At 38.5% G+C, this 21,381-nt stretch overlaps 1 protein-coding gene across 2 annotated transcripts in view; it reads right to left on the minus strand.

Annotated features, from left to right (window-relative positions):
• Positions 1–651: 651 nt before the first annotated feature.
• The window catches only part of LOC149838252 (mitogen-activated protein kinase kinase kinase 3-like), a 41,378-nt gene continuing 20,648 nt past the window's right edge, over positions 652–21,381 (minus strand). For both annotated transcript variants that reach the window (XM_090006475.1, XM_090006474.1), the window contains exons 3-11: positions 14,734–14,821; positions 14,549–14,611; positions 6,238–6,398; positions 6,058–6,133; positions 4,117–4,176; positions 3,907–4,014; positions 3,533–3,769; positions 1,736–1,857; positions 652–1,245 (exon numbers count right to left, since the gene is read on the minus strand). In XM_090006475.1, coding sequence (XP_089862601.1) covers positions 984–1,245; positions 1,736–1,857; positions 3,533–3,769; positions 3,907–4,014; positions 4,117–4,176; positions 6,058–6,133; positions 6,238–6,398; positions 14,549–14,611; positions 14,734–14,821 — 1,177 coding nt within the window. In that variant the 3' untranslated portion in view covers positions 652–983. The remainder of the gene's footprint in view (positions 1,246–1,735; positions 1,858–3,532; positions 3,770–3,906; positions 4,015–4,116; positions 4,177–6,057; positions 6,134–6,237; positions 6,399–14,548; positions 14,612–14,733; positions 14,822–21,381) is intronic.

Here is a 21,381-nt window from a genome sequence, read left to right on the forward strand (position 1 = left end):
GATTTGGAATTGCATGGTAGGCGGCAAAAGCAAACACACCTGTAACTTACTGCCATCATAGGGATTGTTCTTTACCCATATACATCAAGTATAGAGCAAGACATTCTAGCGTATAGGCATTCCCATCTAAATTGAGTTGGTCTAAAAGGCAAAAAGAAATGGGCTTAATATGATGCATGTGAATCATGTTCAATCTCTCTGTAAAATGTTTGGCTGAAAATGTGGTTGAACTTGGTCAAACACATCTGATTTCCATCATACAATTAACAAGTACATTCATTTTGCTTGGGCTAATGCTAGATTCAAATGCAACTATTTGAGGGCTCTATATCATACATAAGATGTCATTGATATGAGTTTGAAATGGGTAACAAGAATCAGATCCATCTTATGCATGTGGAAAGACTCTACGTTATTGGCCTGATATTTAGTGATGCACCACAAAGTCCCTGGGCATATGAAATGTCAGCATATACATACAGGAACATCTGAGCTGCTGGTTTTTTGAGGTTGGGGGTTCCAAGCTGTCGTTTCCCTTTTGTATACTATTTTCACTGCAAAATTAAACAACAATCTCGTGCCCCATGTCCTTTTTGTCCTGTCCATGTCACAGCAGCTCATTGATCAAAGAAAAACTAACCAGCCTTCATAGAAAGAAACCAAAGTAATAGCTTTTATAAACCTTTCTCAACTTCATACAGCATTACTCCGAATAAGATATTTACAAACTGGGCGTAAGCATGTTGGCATTTGCTTATTCAAAATATGGGGGTTGAGAGTAATACATTTTGAGCACTTTCGAATATGAGACAGAAATCACAACCCCCAAAAAGGTCGGTGCCCTTTTCTCTTTTGAAAAAGGTGAAAGAGAAATTCATGGCAAGTTAGATATGGCTTTGATCAGAAAGAGATATAATGCAAAACCCATTAAAGTGGCACCTCTAGTCTGTCCACCCATTACCTTCAAACCGCTTCAACATCATTTATCTATACATGGTTCTGGCTCTTGGGGATCCATCTGATGTTATCATCATCTGGTAGACTTCTGGATCAATGTGGATCAAGTTAGGTTGCACACGGGGGAGTACTGAATACTCTGCCGGGTAACTTTCACCCCTACTTGTCATGGAAGTCAAATGAGATGGAGATACCCAACCAGTCGTCATTGTGGGTCTGAACTGCCTTAGTGGGCTTGATGAAGGAGAGACAGGCAAAGACATATTCCTTCTTGACAACAACTCTTCACTGCAAGAAAATAACAAAGTATCAAAATAGTTTCTCATGTTTTTGAAACACAGTCTTGCCACAAGCCATACTTAGGTCCACTACCAGAAAGACAGTTCACCAATCAATATTGACCCAGATGACTGACCTAGAGTTACCGAAGGGGGCGTTTGAATCACTCAGATCTGAAAATCTGAGTGAGATCAGCTGATGACAGATCCAAGGATAATATGTCCAAAACCCACCCACCCAACAATCACAGTCGAGATCCTCAGTTCTCTCCTCCATTCCCTTTATATCAGGGATTTCAAATCCCTGATATACAATCAGCTGTCCGAATGGTGGTTCTTGGCATGGGGCCCACACCACATCTGGTGCCCCATGCCAGCTCAGATCCTCCCACAAGTCTCAAGAGAGTTTGGGACTTCGGTGTCTCAGATAAGTCTTGGGTCTTCAAACACTTGAGCCTAGACAAAGGATACTGAACAACAAAAATATTATTAGAACATACCTCGAGGCCATATGTGTGATTGGGATTCCAACTGAATGGTATGGTTTGTAACCTCCGTCATGGATTGGAGAATTCCTTGTGCTGCTAGTTGGCTGCATTGTTGTTTGCTTAGGAGATATAGACTGAAGAGTAGAGCAAAGATCAATTAGTGACAAATAACTAGCTAACAACAACAATGCTAAACATCTATATTGAGTGGAACATTAAAAACAAGATGCACAAAGGAGTTGAAAGATCTTCCCAAATATGTTCCCATGCAATTGAGTGCACCACAATTGGCATATGGGCAAAAGAAATGATATTGGGAATAGCTTCCTAATCTAAAATTTTATTTCATATAAAACAATTTCATTTTCCATTTCTTTTGAAACAACCAAAGTTACCATTACATAAAAATAGTAGAAAAGGTGACAGCTGCGACAAGTGGTCACCTGACCAAAAAGAAAATAGCCAATGCTGCAAAATAAATCTCGTAAAGAAAATTACATAGAATATTTTGAGCAAACACATGTTGATGAGATTGACCCAATTCACTCAAGACTAGATGCTGGCCATTTTAGTGTCACCAAGTCAACATCTCTTTATCAGATATGGACAAGAAAGAGGTGAAGCCAGACGTGCAATGGAAAAACTCTGGCCACTTGAATTAAGAACCTCAATTAAATGCAACATATCATAATGACACGATCATGCTAGAAGTATGCCAAAACATAAACAAATCCCAAGAAAACACAGCCAAATAATTCCAAAACCATGTAATAAATGACATAATTTCCACTATAATGATCAATCCAGTAGTTTGTTAAATGAGCAGATCAGAGAAGTTTTTGTGAAGAAGCAGGTAGTCGATTAATTTCCAAGAAGATTATATTGTTTCATTGTTATAGGTCTCCCATGGATATTTGAAGTTTTGAACTTATAATCAGTGCTGTTACAAAAAGCGATATGCTAAAAAAGTATTATTTAGGAACTGTTTGGCCTTATAATGCTCTCTAGGTAGATCAGGTCTTAGACCAGGATCCATGTTCTACTTATAGCATAATGGATTTGGTTTTTCCATTGCTCTATCTTTGCTCATTACCTGCAATGGTAGGATGAACTGCAACTTGATATAGATCATTTCTAAGGTGCTTCTCTGGTCTGTGGACGTGTGAAGAAGTTATTGCTCAATAGTGTGTAGTATATTAGTACATAATGGCGTGGACTGATAAGCAGGGAGGTCATGTCAATAGCCATGTTGAGCAGTGTGCATCATGTTTTTGCACTTGCCAAAAGGCCATTCCACTGACCCACTAGGTGTAAGAAAGTTGGCAAGAACTTTTCTTGATTAAGGGTCTCAATCATAATTGAATCAAGCTAACTTTGTGGTTCCTAGGAGTACCTTTCACTCTTTTTCTGGAACACCAATATTTCCTAGCAAAATGACAAATAAAAAGGTATCCCTGATATCTTGTCTGCAATTCCAATCTAAGTTCCCCTTATCAATAAAATTATGCCATTTCTTTACTCAAACAAAGAAACAAATCCAGATTTTCGTATGTTACCACTGATGGCAGTCATTTAAATTGCAAACTTTAGACACGTTTATGTGCTCCCCCCATCAGGTTGAAACTTGAAACCATTAGCTCATACCATTAGTATGCAGCTTCACCGCCAATAAGACACACATTTAAGACTATATAACAACACTTTGACTTTTCCTGATAGTTTAACACCTATATATTTCCAATTATGAAATAAACATTTCTTTCAGAAGAAGAAACAAAGAAAAAGGGTTTAAAATCTTCAATATAATACCAGTGAATGGATGCCATAAGAAGAAGACGACCCAGGATCCGAATTTGAATTGATCTTCAGAACTTTTGTTGCAACTTGGTCTCTTACAAAAGGGTGGTCCAGAAGCTGTGCTGCAGTAGGACGTGAAAATGGATCACGTTGTAGACATAGCTTTAGAAAGTTCTTCCCATCATCAGACATATAATCAGGGATTGTTGGGATTTCTTTGCTGTTTCCAATTTTAAATATCGCAGCCACCTGGTAAATTCAAACAAAATTGCTTGATGAATTCCAAGAACAGCAAATAAGGTATCACTGACCTAATTCATCAATGAAAATGAACTCATAAATTTAAAAAGGAAAAGGCCAAAGACATGGAAAAGAGAAGGCCCAACCCCTTCATATTGGATCCATGGTGGTTTTGATGTAGCCATCTCAAGAATTGTACAACCAAGACTCCATATGTCCACTGCCCAGTTATAGCCATTAGTGTTCATTATAACCTGTTCGAGAAGAAAGCACGTGCAACTCATAAATGAAATAAGGGACAGATAAGAAAGGAATAATTCCAATTCCCAATATGCAATGAAGCTTAGATCACATACTTCAGGAGCCATCCAGTATGGGCTTCCTTTAAAGGATAATGGACAAGAACAAGAACTGACCTGGAGACAAGAAGGAAAACAATTAAAATGTAATAAAAAAGACTAAAACTAGTAACCTATTTATTTTGTCATTGCTTGGATTCTCCAGAAGAAAACAATCTTGTTTGTAGATTAACTACATCTCATCTGGCAGATAAGCTTTAGATTTCTACAGGTGAGCAATGCAAAGAACGACATGACAAAGAATGTGACTAAAGTCTGAATAAACTGTTGCCTGTAATTTGCAAAGATAATTACCAACATCACCTAAGAGCAATTATCTGGTGACCTATGTCACATAGGTGCAGGTGCGGATGCACGGGTACAGGTGCGGATGCGGCGATGCAGCACTTTAAAAAAACTTGGGTGCGGGGAGGATATATATATATATATAAAATTTTTAACAGTTTTAAGTTAACACTATGTGTATTTGTGTGCATTTATGTATTTATATAATATAATATAGATAAAAATGGACTTGATTAGGGTTAACTTAATCTACTTTTGGATAGAAATGTACCTCAGTGTGGTTGACTTCACCTAACACAAAGGAAGCTGTGTCCAAGTGTCGCACCCACCTGGGTGCGGGTGCGGTGCCCTGTTAGAAGAGTCCGTGTGACACAGCTGGTGACATGGTATAATGGATAACAAGGGTTGGTTAAGGTTCAAAATGCAGTTGACCTGTACTCCAAAGTACCCAGTGATAGCCCCATGTTGACATGGTACGACATGAGTATGGGGGCCTGGTAAAAGTATCCAATGTTATATATAGATAGAAATTGGTTACCATTTACATTCTTTTGTTTTTCTTTTTGGGTGAAATTATAGCTTGCATATATACTCTTCTAGTTGTTTGATTAACACTCCAATAGATATCATGAACAAATTTCTTGATGAAGCAAATCTCATTAGGAGGTAAGCATAGTTATCATAGAACTTAAGTTGCAAAAGAAAAACAAAATCAGAATAAACAAAAATTAGGCATCTAGACTTTAATGTCAACCATAGCCACCTGTATCGTTCAAGGTAATTTCTTGGTGAGTGTTTTTCTCGGAGATAATTTCAAAAAGTGATTTTTCTTGGAAATTCTTGGAATTAAAAATAGAAAAATATAAATAATGATAAGAAACATAGGAAAATAATAGGTTTTCTATTATTTTTCTTGGAAAAAATATGAAGAAACAAGTTTTTAAAATACAAAAGGAACCAAAGAACAGAAAAACTAAACTTAAATGATATAAAAATAAAATTTAAAAAATATCACAAAAATAGCATAATAATATATTGCGATAAAAAATATCACAAAATTAGCATATGATATTATTGCGATATTTTCATTTTGGTGATATTTTGAAAATATCGTGATATTTTTCCAATAATTCAGCCTAGCTGAAAATGAAGATAATATTGTGATATTTTCAAAAATATTGGTGATATCGGTGACTATGATGTCAACCAAGCAAGACCATTCGCTCAACCTCTATGTTGGGATAAAGGAGATCATGCACTCAGGCACCTGCCCCTTGAAGGCAATTTCGTAAAAGATGTTCAAGTTCTTGATGATTCTCAAGGCATGCTATGATTAATAGTACAGGAAAAGATAAATCTTTTTCAATATTGATTTCAACCGCATCTGAAAAATGATCACCTTGTTGGCTTAATGACGTAAAGTCCATTTTTTTATACACATTTATTACTTGATCATGGGCTCAAACTCGGGCTTGCTAAAGATGAATTTTAGCATATAAAAGATATTCATCGTTGATCTTCATTAAGACCACAAATATGCGAAGCAACTGGATTTTGCTTAGGCATTTGTAGAAATACGAGCTACATCAATCGTTTACAAACAGACAATTAGTTGACAAAAATAATTTTACTTTTGAGTATGAACTGACATACATGTTTCGCCATGCCAAAATCTGCCAGTTTGACTTCACCATTAGGATCAACTAGTATATTTGCTCCTTTGATATCCCTGCAAAATTTACAAAAATATTTCAATAAAATAGATTAAATAAGAGCATCCACAGTTTCTTATATATAAAAAACCTTTTAAGAGCCATAAGGCCAATAGCAAACCTGTGCACAGTGTTTCTTTTATGCAAGTAAGCAAGCCCAGAAAGAATTTGTGCAGTGTAGTTCCGGATGACTGCCTCCTTAAATTGGCCATACTCCTGAAGTAATTTATGAATTGATCCTCCAGAGACATACTCCAGAAAAACCGATAGTGTGGAATCATCCTGTTGAATGAGTTAGTCAATGTTAGGTTTCACATTATCATCCCATCATCTGCAAAAAAGAACAATAATCTCTGGGAACAATGAAACATTTTATTCCCAACATATAATTCTGTAGGTTAAGATATGTAAATCTGTACATACTAGAAAGTAATAATGAAGAAAATATAAACATTAATTTAAGAGAGAAACTCAAATTTAAAGCAAACTGTGTTGGATGAACCAGCCCTAAAGGCTTCCAATCATTATGGTATGGACTAGAATGGTTACCCACATGTCCAACATATTGTGGTACCCACATGTCCAACATACTGTGGTCGAAGACCCATGGCTTGTGGCTCAACATGACCTAGCACATAGGGGTTCTCTACAGCTTGAATGATCCTAGCCCCACATGTAAGATCTTCTAGGCACCTGGAAAACTGCGACCTGCAACTAATGAGACCTACCAATGATGCCCCGATCCTATGGTAGGTGAAGAAGAGATCATGAGTAGGTGAAGCTGATTTCAGAAGCAGCATTACCAAAAGTAAAGCAAAACAAAAATCAAATCAAATCAAATATGAGGAATGACAAGATCGAAGAACATAATGGGAAGGGAAAATTATACACATACACACATGGGCTTAACTTTGGTCCCCCAAAAACGACTCTCTAAGATTCTCATTCTTCCGATGGGAGATCTCAGAACGTATATTACATTATTCTTATTCATTATCTTTTTATTAAAAACCAATTATTGAGTTTTGCAATTCAGCATGCAAAAGCAAAGGCAAAAGCTCGCATCTACCCCTGCGAAAACCATCACGGGACTCCCACTCTTGGAAACACATAAAATAGTGCAATATAATGCAATAAAAATAAATGTGATTTTTGCGATGCATTTAAAAGTAATTAAAGAGTAAACCAAAGCTCAAGGCTCTTCAGGCCTACGATGATTCATTTCGATAATCGATGCACCATATGCAAAAACTATAACTTGAAATATATGCAATGATGTCAACATGCTTCAAAATGCATATTTATATATGTCAATTTAACCATGTGCATGATATGTCATATTCATATGCATGTGTTCACTATTCATGTGCATGTACTTTTATGAAATTATTCCACATACATGCATTCACCAATGAATCATTTCAATTTGAACAAGTGAACAACTCATGCATTTATGTATATGCGAAACACACAACAAGTCATGTATGCACATGCATTTGAAACAAACTTCATATAGTATGATGCTTAAGCACGTCACATCAAGTCAAAGCATATAAATAATTCTAAATCTTGACATGTCTCGAGAACCAAAATACATGCACACAACACATTCTGGTAATTTATATGCACATTCAATTTGCATTCCAGATTTAAGCAACAATTAGGTGTTAAGATGTATTATAATTTATTTCTCTATTTTTTTGAAGCAGATCAATAACCTTGCCAACCCCGCCAACTGGGGGGCTCACAAACCCAACCCAGTTGAACCCGATCAACTGGATGTGACAGGCCACCCACCTATCACCACCCTAAAAGGTTCTTAAAACGCTTTCCTTTTTATTTTCAGTCTTTTTTTTTAACCAGGTGCAACCCCAACCGAGCCCACTCGGCTGGGCCTCGTAGGCCCAAGTCAGATTTACCTGTTTTAACAGTGACTAAAGGAAATCAGATTTATTAAACTCCAAAGCTTACCATATATATATATAACCAAGAGTTGATATGCTGGCCAACATGGTTAAGCGTCAGCCCCCATGCATAGGCATGACAGAACACAAAACCAAGGAATTGCATAACCTCAAAGCATGGTACAGTCTGTAATGTTTAGTCATACAAGGTTTAATATGAATCCAAGTAAAGAAGGCCGATTACAGGAAAAACTAAATTTGTACATGGTCAACCTGCACATCTACTTATTTCTCTAAACAACACATGCTAAACTTGGTTTCCTGAGCACATGATAGGCTGAAATTGGAAAAGGTTTAAGACGTGATAAATCATGGTATATATGTTAATCTAGGCACACGAAAAGCAATCTGTCTATGATCAGATCAACATCAGACTGATTCAAACCCAAACACAGGAAAAATTCCAGATTGAACAATATGATCCGATCATGCTCGAATAAGAGAGTATAAACGTGACAGCAAAAGTCTGTACAGAAATTTCTGATTCAACATAAACCAAGCAGTAAATATATTTGTTCTTACTGAAACGTCAGATACAAAATTTTCAAGGTAAAATACCCACCGTGAATTCCGTCCCAAGCGATATACAGGTCAGGATATCCAATCCCAACGAATCTAACACTGACAAGATCAATTCCAATCACAGCCCAGCGTGTACCCAGCTCAAGCACAGATCCACATATAACCCAATAAGTCCCATCCCACTAGAGTTAAATTTCAGCAAAGGACCTTACGATTAGATCTTTTAGGTTCAACAAAACCCAAATTCGGAAACCGATATCCAAATCAACAGAGACAGCCATGGTGAAAAGAATCGGAAAGTTGTAAATCTTTTCTCAGATTCACAGGTGTCCACTTTGTTGTTAAACCCATACTAATCTGATTTAATCTAAACCCTTAACACTAGATTAAGAGGGATACTCATACACAGATTTTTTTTTGTGAAAAGAATAAAAAACAACCATATAAAAGAGGATCTATAGATCCTCATCCATGTAATCTAGAGTGAATACATAGATTCACTCTTTAACCATGGATTTGCACTAAATATTACATGAAAATCGAATCGGTATTCGATTTCTCACATGATTCAAAAGAAAGAACCCATACCTCAGAATCGACGCGGAGGCGAGTGTGCTCTGTTGCGCCAGCTGTGAAAAAGATAATCAATTAACCATTTGAAAGGAAACTGGAGGGGCGGGCACTCATCTGCGAGCCTGACCCAACCTGGCATTCATTAAGGGAGGCAGAGGTAGAGGCAGGGGTGAAGCCCCTGCTGACTTGCAGAAGCTACAAAGGGTAGTGAAGAACGACAAGGGACCCAGTCCTTGCCGATCTGCAGGGAAGACAGAAGGCAATAGGGGCTAAGTCCCCTGCCGACCTTCTGTTATCGCAAACAGGGGCAGGGGTTAGTAGCTAAAGGATATGCTCAAGAATATGGTATAGATTATGAAGAAACCTTCGCACCTGTTGCTAGAATGACTAGTGTTAGGACTCTTATTGCCATTGCGTCAGTGAAAAAATGGTCTATCTATCAACTAGATGTTAAGAATGCATTTCTAAATGGGGAATTAAATGCAGAAGTTTACATGGATCCCCCACCAGGAGTATGTATTGGTAAAAATAAAATTCTCAAACTTAAAAAGGCATTATATGGTTTAAAACAAGCCCCAAAGGCTTGGCATGATAGATTTAGTAATGTAATGACAAGTTTGAATTTTCGTTCATGTTATACTGACACTGCTTTGTTTGTGAAAAGTGCAGGGTCTTCAGTAGTTATTTTACTACTTTATGTTGATGATATGATCATCACTGGAAGTGATGAGCAAGGAATTTATGATATTAAGAAAGTTTTAAAAAAACATTTTGACATGTCCGATCTTGGGTTCTTAAGATACTTTTTAGGGATTGAAGTGGCGTACTCTCCTCGAGGGTACATTCTCTCTCAGATAAAACTGGCTGCTGACATTTGTTCTAAATCCTATATCTCCGATGATAAGAAGACAGAAACCCCTGAAGTCATCAATGCAAAGTTAAGGTTGGAAGATGAAACACCTCTCGAGGATCCTACTCCCTACCGGCAACTTGTTGGGTCTCTAACCTACTTATCCATTACTCGGCCAGACATAGCTCATGCTGTCCACTCTGTCAGTCAGTTTCAACATGCACCTACAACCGTGCACATGAGTGCAGTCTTAAGGATAGTCAGATATATCAAAAACACCATAACTAAGGGAGTTTTTCTTTCCTCCTCCTCATCACTTGATTTAATTGCTTATACTGATGCGGATTGGGGAGGAAATCCCAATGACCGAGTCTCAACTACGGGTTTTTGTGTTTTCTTAGGTGACTCTATGATTTCTTGGAGGTGCAAGAAGCAGCACAAAGTATCTTTGTCCTCAACAGAAGCGGAATATCGTGCTATGGCCACTACAACCATGGAACTTGTATGGCTAAGAAGTCTCCTCAGTGATATGGCCATTGTCATCTCTACTCCTTCGAAGATGTGTTGTGACAACAAAAGTGCAATTTATATTGCAAGCAATCACACCTTACATGAGCGTACTAAGCATATTGAGATGGACTGCCATTACGTTCGTGATGAATACCTGAGAGGAACCATAGCACTACCTTACGTCACATCTGAGTACCAGTTGGCGGACTTCTTCACTAAGGCCCTTGCTGCTCCTCGTTTTTTGTTTCTCCTTAACAAGCTTTCGGTTATATCCCCGTAAAGCTTGAGGGAGGGTGTTAAAATATATGTAATTCATATATATGTATATATTTATATACATATATATTTGTATAATCTAAAATACCTGATAGGGGTATTTTAGTCATTTCACAAGTACCCGATAAGGGTACTTGTTTCTTTTCTTTCTTTTTTATAAATTCTTTTTTTATTTTTTTACTTTTTATTTTTTGGTTTTTTGCCCACCTAAAAGGGGCCCCACCATGGAGTCGATGGGGCCCCCAACGGTCACATTTGTGACCGTTGGGGGCTCCCAACGACTCCATGGGAGCCCCTAGGTGGCTCTTCTTTTAAGGCCATAAGGCCACTCCTCCTCTCCTTCTTTTATATATAAATAGGGGTGAACCCCTCTTGTATTTTTCACACTTGAGAGCTCTCTCTCTTTTCAATAAGAGGTATTTATATTTTTATGTTGTGTTGTCTCTTGTGGGTTTGGGTGTTAGCCCTTTTGTTTGTTCATTAGTGAATGTTGTAAGTGCTTAATGCACTCTTTGCTTTTCCGCATATTTCATTACATTATGAACTTGAACTGATTCATTCCTGTCCTGACTCCAACACAAAATGTTATGAACCTAATCTGATTTACATCCAAAGCGAGCCCAGAGGAACACATTAAAGGCTTGACCAATATGTACCAACCTGTTTATACCTGACACTGTACAAACCCAAATCTGATTATCCATATGGGTACCTGGACCCAGACCCAAATGCAATTGATATCGGTTTGGCTTTGGGGCCAGTAAATTTAGGTTTTTTTTTCTTTCATTATTCTTATTTTTTCTCTGTTTAAAAAAATGTTTTCTACTTTTTTGAACACTTCGAAAAAAAGTAGATTAGTGAGTATATGCATTGTATCTTTATTCTTCAGAATCCTGAGATTATTCTGACAGCCACTGACTATGATCGACACACGCATGAGTGCACGCACACACAAAACAACAACAACAACAACTACGCCTTCATCCCAAAACAATTGGGGTCAGCGATATGAACCAAAAAAGAAATTCATTTTGGGTCTTCCACATGAATCCTTTTCCTCCAATCATTTCTATCCAACGCCATGTCCTCGGTGAGGTTCAAAGCATTCATATCCTTTCCTATCATCTCCATCCAAGTCTTCCTAGGCCTACCCCGACCTCTTTTAACTAATATATTTTCCCATTTCTCCAACCTTCTAACTGGAGCATCATTAGGCCTTCGCCGAATATGTCCAAACCACCGTAAACGATTCTCTCGCATCTTATTTTCAATGGGTGCAACACCTACCTTCTTACGTATCTCTTTGTTCCGAATCTTATCTTTTATTGTATTTCCACACATCCATCTAAGCATCCGCATCTCAGCTACACTCATTTTTTGAATATGATGTCTCTTGGCAGCCCAACATTCCGTACCATATAGTAAAGCGGGTCTAATAGTCGTCCTATAAAATTTTCCCTTCAACCGCAATGGCATTCTACGATCGCACAGCACTCCAGTAGCACTTTTCCATTTCATCCACCCAACCTTTATCCTATGATTTACATCTCCATCAATTTCTCCATACTTTTGAATGATGGATCCCAAATATTTGAAATAATCATTCACCGGTATATCTTGCTCACCAAGCTTCACTACACTCCCATCACTACTTCGTTGCTTACTAAACCGACATTCCATATATTCAGTCTTACTCTTACTCAACTTAAAACCTCTAGCTTCCAATGTCTGTCTCCATAATTCTAACTTAGCATTAACCCCAGCTCTAGACTCATCAATCAAAACAATATCATCAGCAAACAACATACACCACGGTACATTATCTTGAATTGATCTCGTAAGCTCATCCATCACTATCGCAAATAGGAAAGGGCTTAAAGCAGATCCTTGATGTAACCCAACCGTTATCGGAAAATTGGTTGTCACCCCTCCACAAGTGCGGACATTGGTTACTACTCCTTCATACATATCTTTAATTATACTAATGTACTTGAGAGAAACACCTTTCTTCATCATTGTCCACCAGAGAACGTCCCTAGGTACTCTATCGTATGCCTTCTCTAAATCAATAAAAACCATATGCAAATCTTTGTTCCTCTCTCTATATCTTTCAATAAGTTGTCTAAGAAGATGTATAGCTTCCATAGTTGATCTTCCAGGCATAAAACCAAATTGATTCCCCGATATCATGACAACCTTCCTCAACCTAGACTCAATCACCCTCTCCCAAAGTTTCATAGTATGACTCATGAGTTTTATACCACGATAGTTTGTGCAATCTTGTATATCACCCTTATTCTTATATAAAGGCACCAAAGTACTCTTCCTCCACTCATTAGGCATCTTATTTGTTCGCCAAATCAAGTTAAAAAGATTTGTCAACCATTCTAAACCTTTCTCTCCCAAGCATTTCCAAGCCTCGATAGGTATACCATCTGGGCCAACTGCCCTTCTTGATTTCATTTTCTTCAAAGCCTCTGCAATTTCTTTCTTTTGAATCTTGCGCATGAAGTCACGATTTATCTCATGAAAAGGAATGGAGAAGTCTCCAAGATCTTGAGCATGACTATCATTAAATAGCTTATCAAAATAATCTTTCCATCTCTCCTTAATCTCCTCATCTTTGACTAAAACCCTTTGCGTTTCATCTTTGATACATCTAACCATACCCAAATCCTTCGATTTCCTATCTCTCATCTTTGCAAGCCTATAAATATCCTTCTCGCCTTCTTTGGTATCCAACTTGTCATAAACCTCCTTATATACCTTAGCCCTCGCGTTTCGAACAACTTTTTTAGCTTCCTTCTTTGCTATCATATACTTCTCCAAATTCTCATTATCACGACTCTTACTTAGATTTCTATAACACTCTCTTTTAACCTTAATAGCTAATTTGACATCCTCGTCCCACCATGATGTATCCTTACCTAGTGGTGCACCGCCTTTAGACTCACCCAATACCTCCTTAGCTACTTTTCTCATACCACCCGCTATCTTATTCCACATTGATTCTGAATCCTCCTCGAGACACCAATCAACTTCCTTAACTACCTGCTCTACAAACATTCCTTGTTTAGCTCCTTTCAGTGCACGCACACACACATTCTCTAATTAATCAATGACTTGTATGTTTGAACAAACTAAAAGCATACAATATTGTACTTCAGGAGCACAATAACATGCTGAAAGACTCTAAACAAAGTACCAAATATGGGGAAACAACAATCAATAAGAAGAAATTAGAGATGAATATTTTCATTATTATTAGCTAACCAATGCCTCATTTGCCACAGGAAACACAGTAACAATCTTAAAAAACTAATATTATATAAAACTAACAAACGAACCATCGAATGAACAACGCAAACCTCATTCAGTAACAAGAATGGACAAAAATGCAAGAAAGACATCGAGTAAAGTACTGAAAGGTATCTCCAAACTATGAACCTTCTATTCCATGTAAAGATGCCAATAAAAAGTGCAGGTTGATGGCCTTCCTTTTTTCGCACAATTGTATAACATGTATTATAGATAATGAACTAGAGGAAGTCCGGGATCAGTTTATCAAGGCTCACATCCCAAACAAGTTCCGATATAACATATTAGGAATCCTAAAATAAACTTTAATAAACAAGAAAAAAATTGAAATTCCAATTTCAGCCATTCAGGATGTCATGTTAAGTATGAAGCCATTAAAAAATAATTTGCAAAAATGAGTAAAGATTCATCTTTAGTACCATTTCACTGCCATAATACTGCACGATATTTGGATGTGAGAGTTGACTAAGCAATGATATCTCCTGCAAGACAACCAGAGCAAATTAAAATCCCTGCGCTGAAATATCTTTAAAATAAAATTATAATTTAAAAATACCAATGAATCCACAACCATCTGAATGTTTAGATGTGGAGTGAGAGATACCTGGCCCAATTGCTTGAGACTTTCCTTGGAATTCAGATCATCTGAAATCACTTTAACTTCTTTTATCGCACACATTTGGCCACTTTCACTGACAAATAGTGATATCGTCAAAAAAGAAGCCTAAAGAAATGCACAATCAACAACAAGATCTACCTTGTCAAGCTTTCGAAGCAAAATTTTCTTATAAAAACACAAGCTCAGGTTTTAGGGATACTTTTTAAGATTTATTCTAGAATATTCGTATGAACTCATGAATAAATATATCCAAAGTAAACAGTTTATGAGTTAGGAATTTATTCAACATGTAAAATATCAACAGTTTAAAATAATATAGGTCATGCAAAAGTTACACAATTTTGACTTAAGAATACCTTTTTTTTTGGATTTATAACCCAAACAAACCACACCCGGCACGAAGACCTGGTCACGCTGGCTCAGCCTGCCATACCTATGTTCGTCGTGCCAGCAGCATAAAACTCTGAGGCTAGGACCCCTGCCCCCGGGGCCTATGCTATGTGTTAGCTTGTGCAGAGGGGTGACGCCCATGGTAAATCGAACCTTGACTACCCGTCAAGCAGCGAAGGCCCCACCCACTACGCCAACCCCACTTGGGGCAACTTAAAAATACCTTGTAAAAGGACTTTATGCACACAGTGATGAGAAAAATGAAAATTTGCATACCCTTACAATTTTGTAGGAACACAACAACAACCCAACCAACAATGCATAAAAGCAGTAAGGTAGGAGGGATCTCCTCCACAGTTCACCTTCTTGGATGTGAACCAATAACAAACCTCTATAGGGTAGGTTCAGTTATTATTTGGTTTTATTCATCTTACTAATAAAAGTGTGCAGGTTTTATGCATCTTCTAAATATAAAATGTGCTGGTATTCTGATTACCTTGATTTACATTTTCCAAGATAAGCAAATGAGCACCACTGTTCTATTTGTAGTGAGTTATTTTTTACTTTCGAAGCCAGAAAACAAGAGTAGTCATATTGAAAACTGCATAAAAATGGCTGTATCCTTGTATCTGCAGCCATGTCAATGCAACATAGATCTGGTATCATCCTCAATCATCATAAGAATATTAGATACTTTTATAAATCACTTATCACCCCAAAATCTCTGAAAAAACAATGTTTTTTTTTCAAATAAATAATCATGAAAAAATGGTAATGCCTTAATTTTCTACACTATCAACGAATCTGATACCAATATGACATTTGCAATTTACCTTTTCATATTCAAATTACGATTACGAAACATAGCCAACTCCCATATGCTAGTATTTTATATACAAATTACAAACACAGTCAACTTCCATATGCTAGTTTTTATATACAATTTAGAAACATAGCTAACTCCCATATGCTTGTCCAGTAATTTAGGATTTTACTCCACTTCTCAAGTCAAGTATCAGGAGATCTGAACTAGGGGACAATAGTAAGCATGTCTTTCCTACATTTGAAAGTTGTGCTTGTTAAAACATATGTATAAGACTATAATACCCGATAGGGGTATTGTAAAACCCACGTGAAAAAAAAAATCGGACCCGGGTTGGGCCGGGACTGGACCCGACCTGGGCCCGTTCTCGTTAGGGCTTTAAAACCCGACACAGGGGGAGGATTTGTTAAAAACAAACCCTCTCCCTTGTGCGCCGCACCCCCCACCCGTGCCGCTCCACCCACTCAACGGGATAAGGGGAAACCCTTGAGCGTTTCCCCGATTTTCGGCCCTCCTCGAGCTCTTTATGAGCATCGCAGAAGGGGAGAATAGACGCATCTCCCTCTCGAGTCTCCTCCTCCTCGTTCTCCTTGCGCCGGCGCCCCTTCTCGCGAACCCCGTCGCCTCCTCTCGTCCCCCACGATCGCTGTCTCCGGCGACCACTCACCGCCGGTCTTCACACCCTTCCACCTTCTTCTTCCTTCTACTGCGGAGGTGCCAGCGACCTGCCGACCACCACCTTCTCCCTCCTCTTTGCTGCGAGCAGCGACCTCCGGCTACCGCGCTGACGGCCGCCACCCGCCTTTCTTCTCCTCAGGTAAACCCGACCTCCGGCTACCGTTCATTGTGTCGACAAAAGGCTCCGCTCCCCCTGTCACTTTTTCCTTGCCGGCAGGATGGCGAAGCCCCTGTCGTTCGTGGTGTCGTCAGGGGGCTCCGTTCCCCCTGTCCCTCTTGTCTTACCGACAGGGGGCTCATCCCCCCCTGCCGTTTGTTTTGTCAACAGGGGGGCTCCGTTCCCCCCTGTCCTTCTTGTCTTGTCGGCAGGAGGCCCCTGCCGTTTGCCTTGTTGACAAGGGGCTCCGCTCCCCCTGTCTCTCTTGTTTTGCCAGCAGGGGGCTTCGCCCCTCTGCCATTTGCTTTGTTGATAGGGGGCTCTACTCCTTCTGTTCCTCTACCCTTTATTGTTCCAGCAAGTAGGGAACCTCAGGCTCCCTGCCTTGTTGCCTCTGTCCCTCTTCTGAAGGGAGTTGAGCTCCTTGCCTACCCTTGTATTTGGAGTCCGGTACCACAGTAGGTCTTACCAGACCCGCTTCTCATTCATATTAGGGCATATTGCTAACGTTCTAAGCATCGCATGTTGAACAGTGGACCTTGCTCGCCCTTCGTGGCTCGAGTTCGTGCTTACCTACGCTCAAAGACTATCGCAACCTCGCAACTTTCAGAGGTAGGGTAAAGTCGCAAAAAGGACAATAGATGAACCTAATTAAGTTGAAATAATTAAGATGCCCATGCTAGACATGCTTAGAGTTATATTGTTTCTGCATTGCGCATTTTCTTGTTTGCATGCTGAAGGGTCGAGTTACAATTTCATTCTTCGATTATTATTTTGAGTAGTGGTTTATGAGTTTGAGGTGTGGTTTCGTACTTCTTGAAATACATATGCCCTTATTTGCTTGCATACATTTTTGCCTGCACGTTTCCTTTGAGTGAGGTACGACTTCGTGTCTCATGTATCACTTATGACCTTATGTGTTTACCTATCTAAGTGGCCAATGTATGGTTTTGGTACCTCGTGTATTACTTATGTGCTTTTCCCTCGATGTGCGGCATCGCAAGTCGAGAGTTGCTTGTTGTCAAGCTATAATCTGCATATGCTCATATTTATGGTAAATATATACTTACAAAAATGTAGTCTTGTGCCTATCCTGATTTCACTTGTTTTCAAAACACTAGAAGTTGTGTTTGTGCATTTCAATTCTTTAAAAGCGAGTTTCCTTCTGCGAACCCAGTGCTCTTCAAATTGCACAACTTTTGCAAAGTTAAGTTTTAAGTCTCGCAGGATTGCGAAGTCACATTTGGGCCCTCCTAAGTCCACAAACTTGGGAGAAATGTTTTATAACCCCGATTCGAGTTGCGACGTAATTCGAATAACCCCGATCAGGGGCATGAGCCTATGAGTGAGTGGGGTTCTGTTAAAGGACCCATTCTTCATTTATTAAACCTAGTGTCGCGTGTCATGCGAATCATGTTGATACTAAGATAAAATTTGAATGCAAGATTGATAGTAACATGCCTTTTTTGAATGACTCAATATGGCATTGTGGCTTTTAAGGATGAATCGTGCCAAATGAGCACTCCTATATTCTTTGGATCGTTATGAAGTTGTGTGTTGGGGGTTCCTTTTGAGAAGCCCACACACCTTCCTTTTTCAGTATAGTGTACTCTTAGACATACACAGCATGTTAAATACTTTGTTGATCGGACGAGAGATCCGAGACGACCTTGCATCATAAAATATGCAAAATATTGTTGAAATGAATTCAAGACTTATCTTGCCAAACTCTGATGTATTAATTCTTTTGCAGATAATATCTGTTGGGGTTTCTTTTGTGAAACCATTTCTCTTTCATCGTAGTTGTACTTTTGACAAGTCCGACCATACTTTTTGACAGGTACGTCTTCTTACGTTGCGATGATTGGATGAGTAGGTTGTGGCAACCTCGAAGAGTGCAAATAACAATATGCTGAGAACACCTAAATAGGTGATGATTCCGCCTTCACCGGCAAGATACTCGAGTTGGGTCGAAAGACCAGAGTATGTAGAATGGGTCTTCAGTTAACTACCCCTGATGTACTCATTCGAACCGCTGACTCCTGTGAGGAGAGAAGACGGAAAGGTACAAAAACTTCGATGGACAAGCCATCAATGGCAGTTACGAGCAAAAGACTCGGCTTCACCAGTCATCGGAGTTAGGAGAAGAGGACTACCATAATTATCCTAGGTGGTAGCCCTCCATGTTCAGGATGCATCCATTGTTTATTGCTGCTTTGAGGATTTCTCTCTTGGTCATCGACCGTCCCCTTAGGTGCAGACTCAGTCAGCTATCCAGGTTATCATAAAATACAGTATAATAAACCCCCAGATCAGTCTAGGCTGTTTCTAGAGTCGTGCCTTGTGCGTACCCACTTGGCCTGTTAATATCGAAACATAATTTAAATCTGATCACACAATTTGTTGAGTTATGCACGTATGAAGGTTATAGTGTGCAACGGGTTCAATACTTATGGAATTGTGTGTGTAGTTGATGTAGCATTGTATTTTGCTAGTTAAATTTCTTATGCAGTTCTTTGTTTGTAATAGTTAGCTTACTCGTGCCATTGAAATGCTTGTAATAATTTTAGCATTGTGCTCATGATAGTTTGCTCCATGACTCTGTTGAAAGCAAATTGCTATTTAATTGCCTATCTATTTGACATATTAAATTATTCTGCTTAATTATGTTCTATATTGTCTTGTCTGTGCCCTACCAGTTTTTAGTGAAACTGATCTATTTTATGGGCATGTGATGGATAGGTAATACAGTCTGCGATGACACGACGGCGTGATGAGATCAAGATAGAGCTCTTTCTCTGACGTTTCACTCATGAGGACACGCTGGTAAATTTAGTATGAAGTGTATTTCAAAAATTCTCTTTTAATTAAACCTTGAGTTACTAAAACTGTTTTAGTAAACTTCTTTCTGGTTTCAACAAATATAATGAGTTGTAAAATCCCATGAACAAATTCTCAATTATCGAAACTGCATTTTGAAACCATTTTATTTCAATAGTTGTGCGGAATTCGACAAAGGAAAGTTTACGCTATAATGCGCTCAAGGTCCATTGACTTGTGGTTTTAAAAATATCATTTTCCACTGAAGTACTATTTAAACTCTGATAATCGAATGATTTCAAAGCTTTCTAAACTATTCTAAAAGTTAAAGTCCTGAATTTTTGTTGCGTTACAACTTGGTATCAGAGCAACAGGGAAAATAGTGATTCTTGACCATCCGACATCTGCATCGCAGAGTAAGTATTGTTTATTTTATTGATTTGTACTTAATTTGATTAAAATATTTTGCTTCTATTTAGATGTCATATAATGAGATGAGCGAGGCAATAAATGTCTTGATCAGAGTCGTTATTCATCTCCAATCTATGGTCCAGAACCTGAGTCATAGTGTGTCTTGCGAAAATACCTTTCAGGGTCAGTGCGATAAACAGATAGATAACCATCAAGTTCTCCCAAATCTATTATACCCCCGAGATTCTATTGTTTGCTCTTTCTGTGGAAAGGTGGACCATTCAGTGAAAGAATGCCGCCATAAGCGAAAGTACGATAGGTGGCAACTGGTCACACAAGGCTTGGAGCAAGGGAAGCAAGTTAAAGATATTCAGAACAAAAAGTCAGTGGGTAGTAAGGAAGTTAGCAAATGCCGATTTGCCAATGATAGAATGCAGGGACCCCCATCTAAGAAACAAAAGCAAGGCAAAGGAATCAAGCTACATTGATCTTCTAGTCGAAATTGCTCGAAGTGTAATTATGGTCATCCTGGACAACCATGCCCTCGAGACACTGGAGGTTGTTTCTATTGCGGAAAGATGGGGCATTTCACCAGAGTTTGTCGCAAGAAGAAAGCAGATCTGAAGAAGCGAACTGCGAAGGAAAGTCAGCAACAACCCATGCTGCCTCACTAGTAGCAATGAAAGTAGTGAACCCTGTTTATTTCCATCATGACGGGTTAGGTAGAGAATTAGCGAATAGACACTTTAATAAGTTTTGGGTCAAGACCTTTTATTTTCCAGTACGGATCTTATCAAGAAAAAGTTTATCAATGAAATTACGTATGAATTTTATTCAACCTAGACCCTTATGATTGTGATGCGTATGTTAGCGTATAGGTGAACGACATATCATGCCTAGAAATGCTTAGTTCTGATTCTTAGGTGAATGACACCTTTCGACTACAAACATTAAACCTTTTTTTTTTTGAACGATACATCACACCTACGTAGTTGTACTGCAGAGGATTGCATTGTGATTGTCTGAGTAAGTATATTGAAGAGTCATGAATGTCTAACTAAATTACTTAGGAGGTATGTGCGTGTGTTTCATGCTGAATATAGTCGAATGTGATTTGATGTAAAAATTGTGAATGCTTATGAAGATGATGCAATGATTTGAATGTCTTAGATGTATATATGACTTGAATCCTGTGTGCATAAATGCGTAAAAATTACGTATCTTGAGGTTCAATTGATTCTTGATATATACCGGATCACATTGTATAGAACTCATGCTTTGAGGCTAGATTTGGATAATGCAATGCTCCTGGTGGCAATGATATGATGCATAGGATAATATGCTTTTATACGAT

Source organism: Nuphar pumila, chromosome 5 (assembly GCF_984573655.1).
Source record: "Nuphar pumila chromosome 5, dmNupPumi1.hap1.1, whole genome shotgun sequence".
In the NCBI taxonomy this organism is placed as follows: Eukaryota; Viridiplantae; Streptophyta; class Magnoliopsida; order Nymphaeales; family Nymphaeaceae; genus Nuphar; species Nuphar pumila.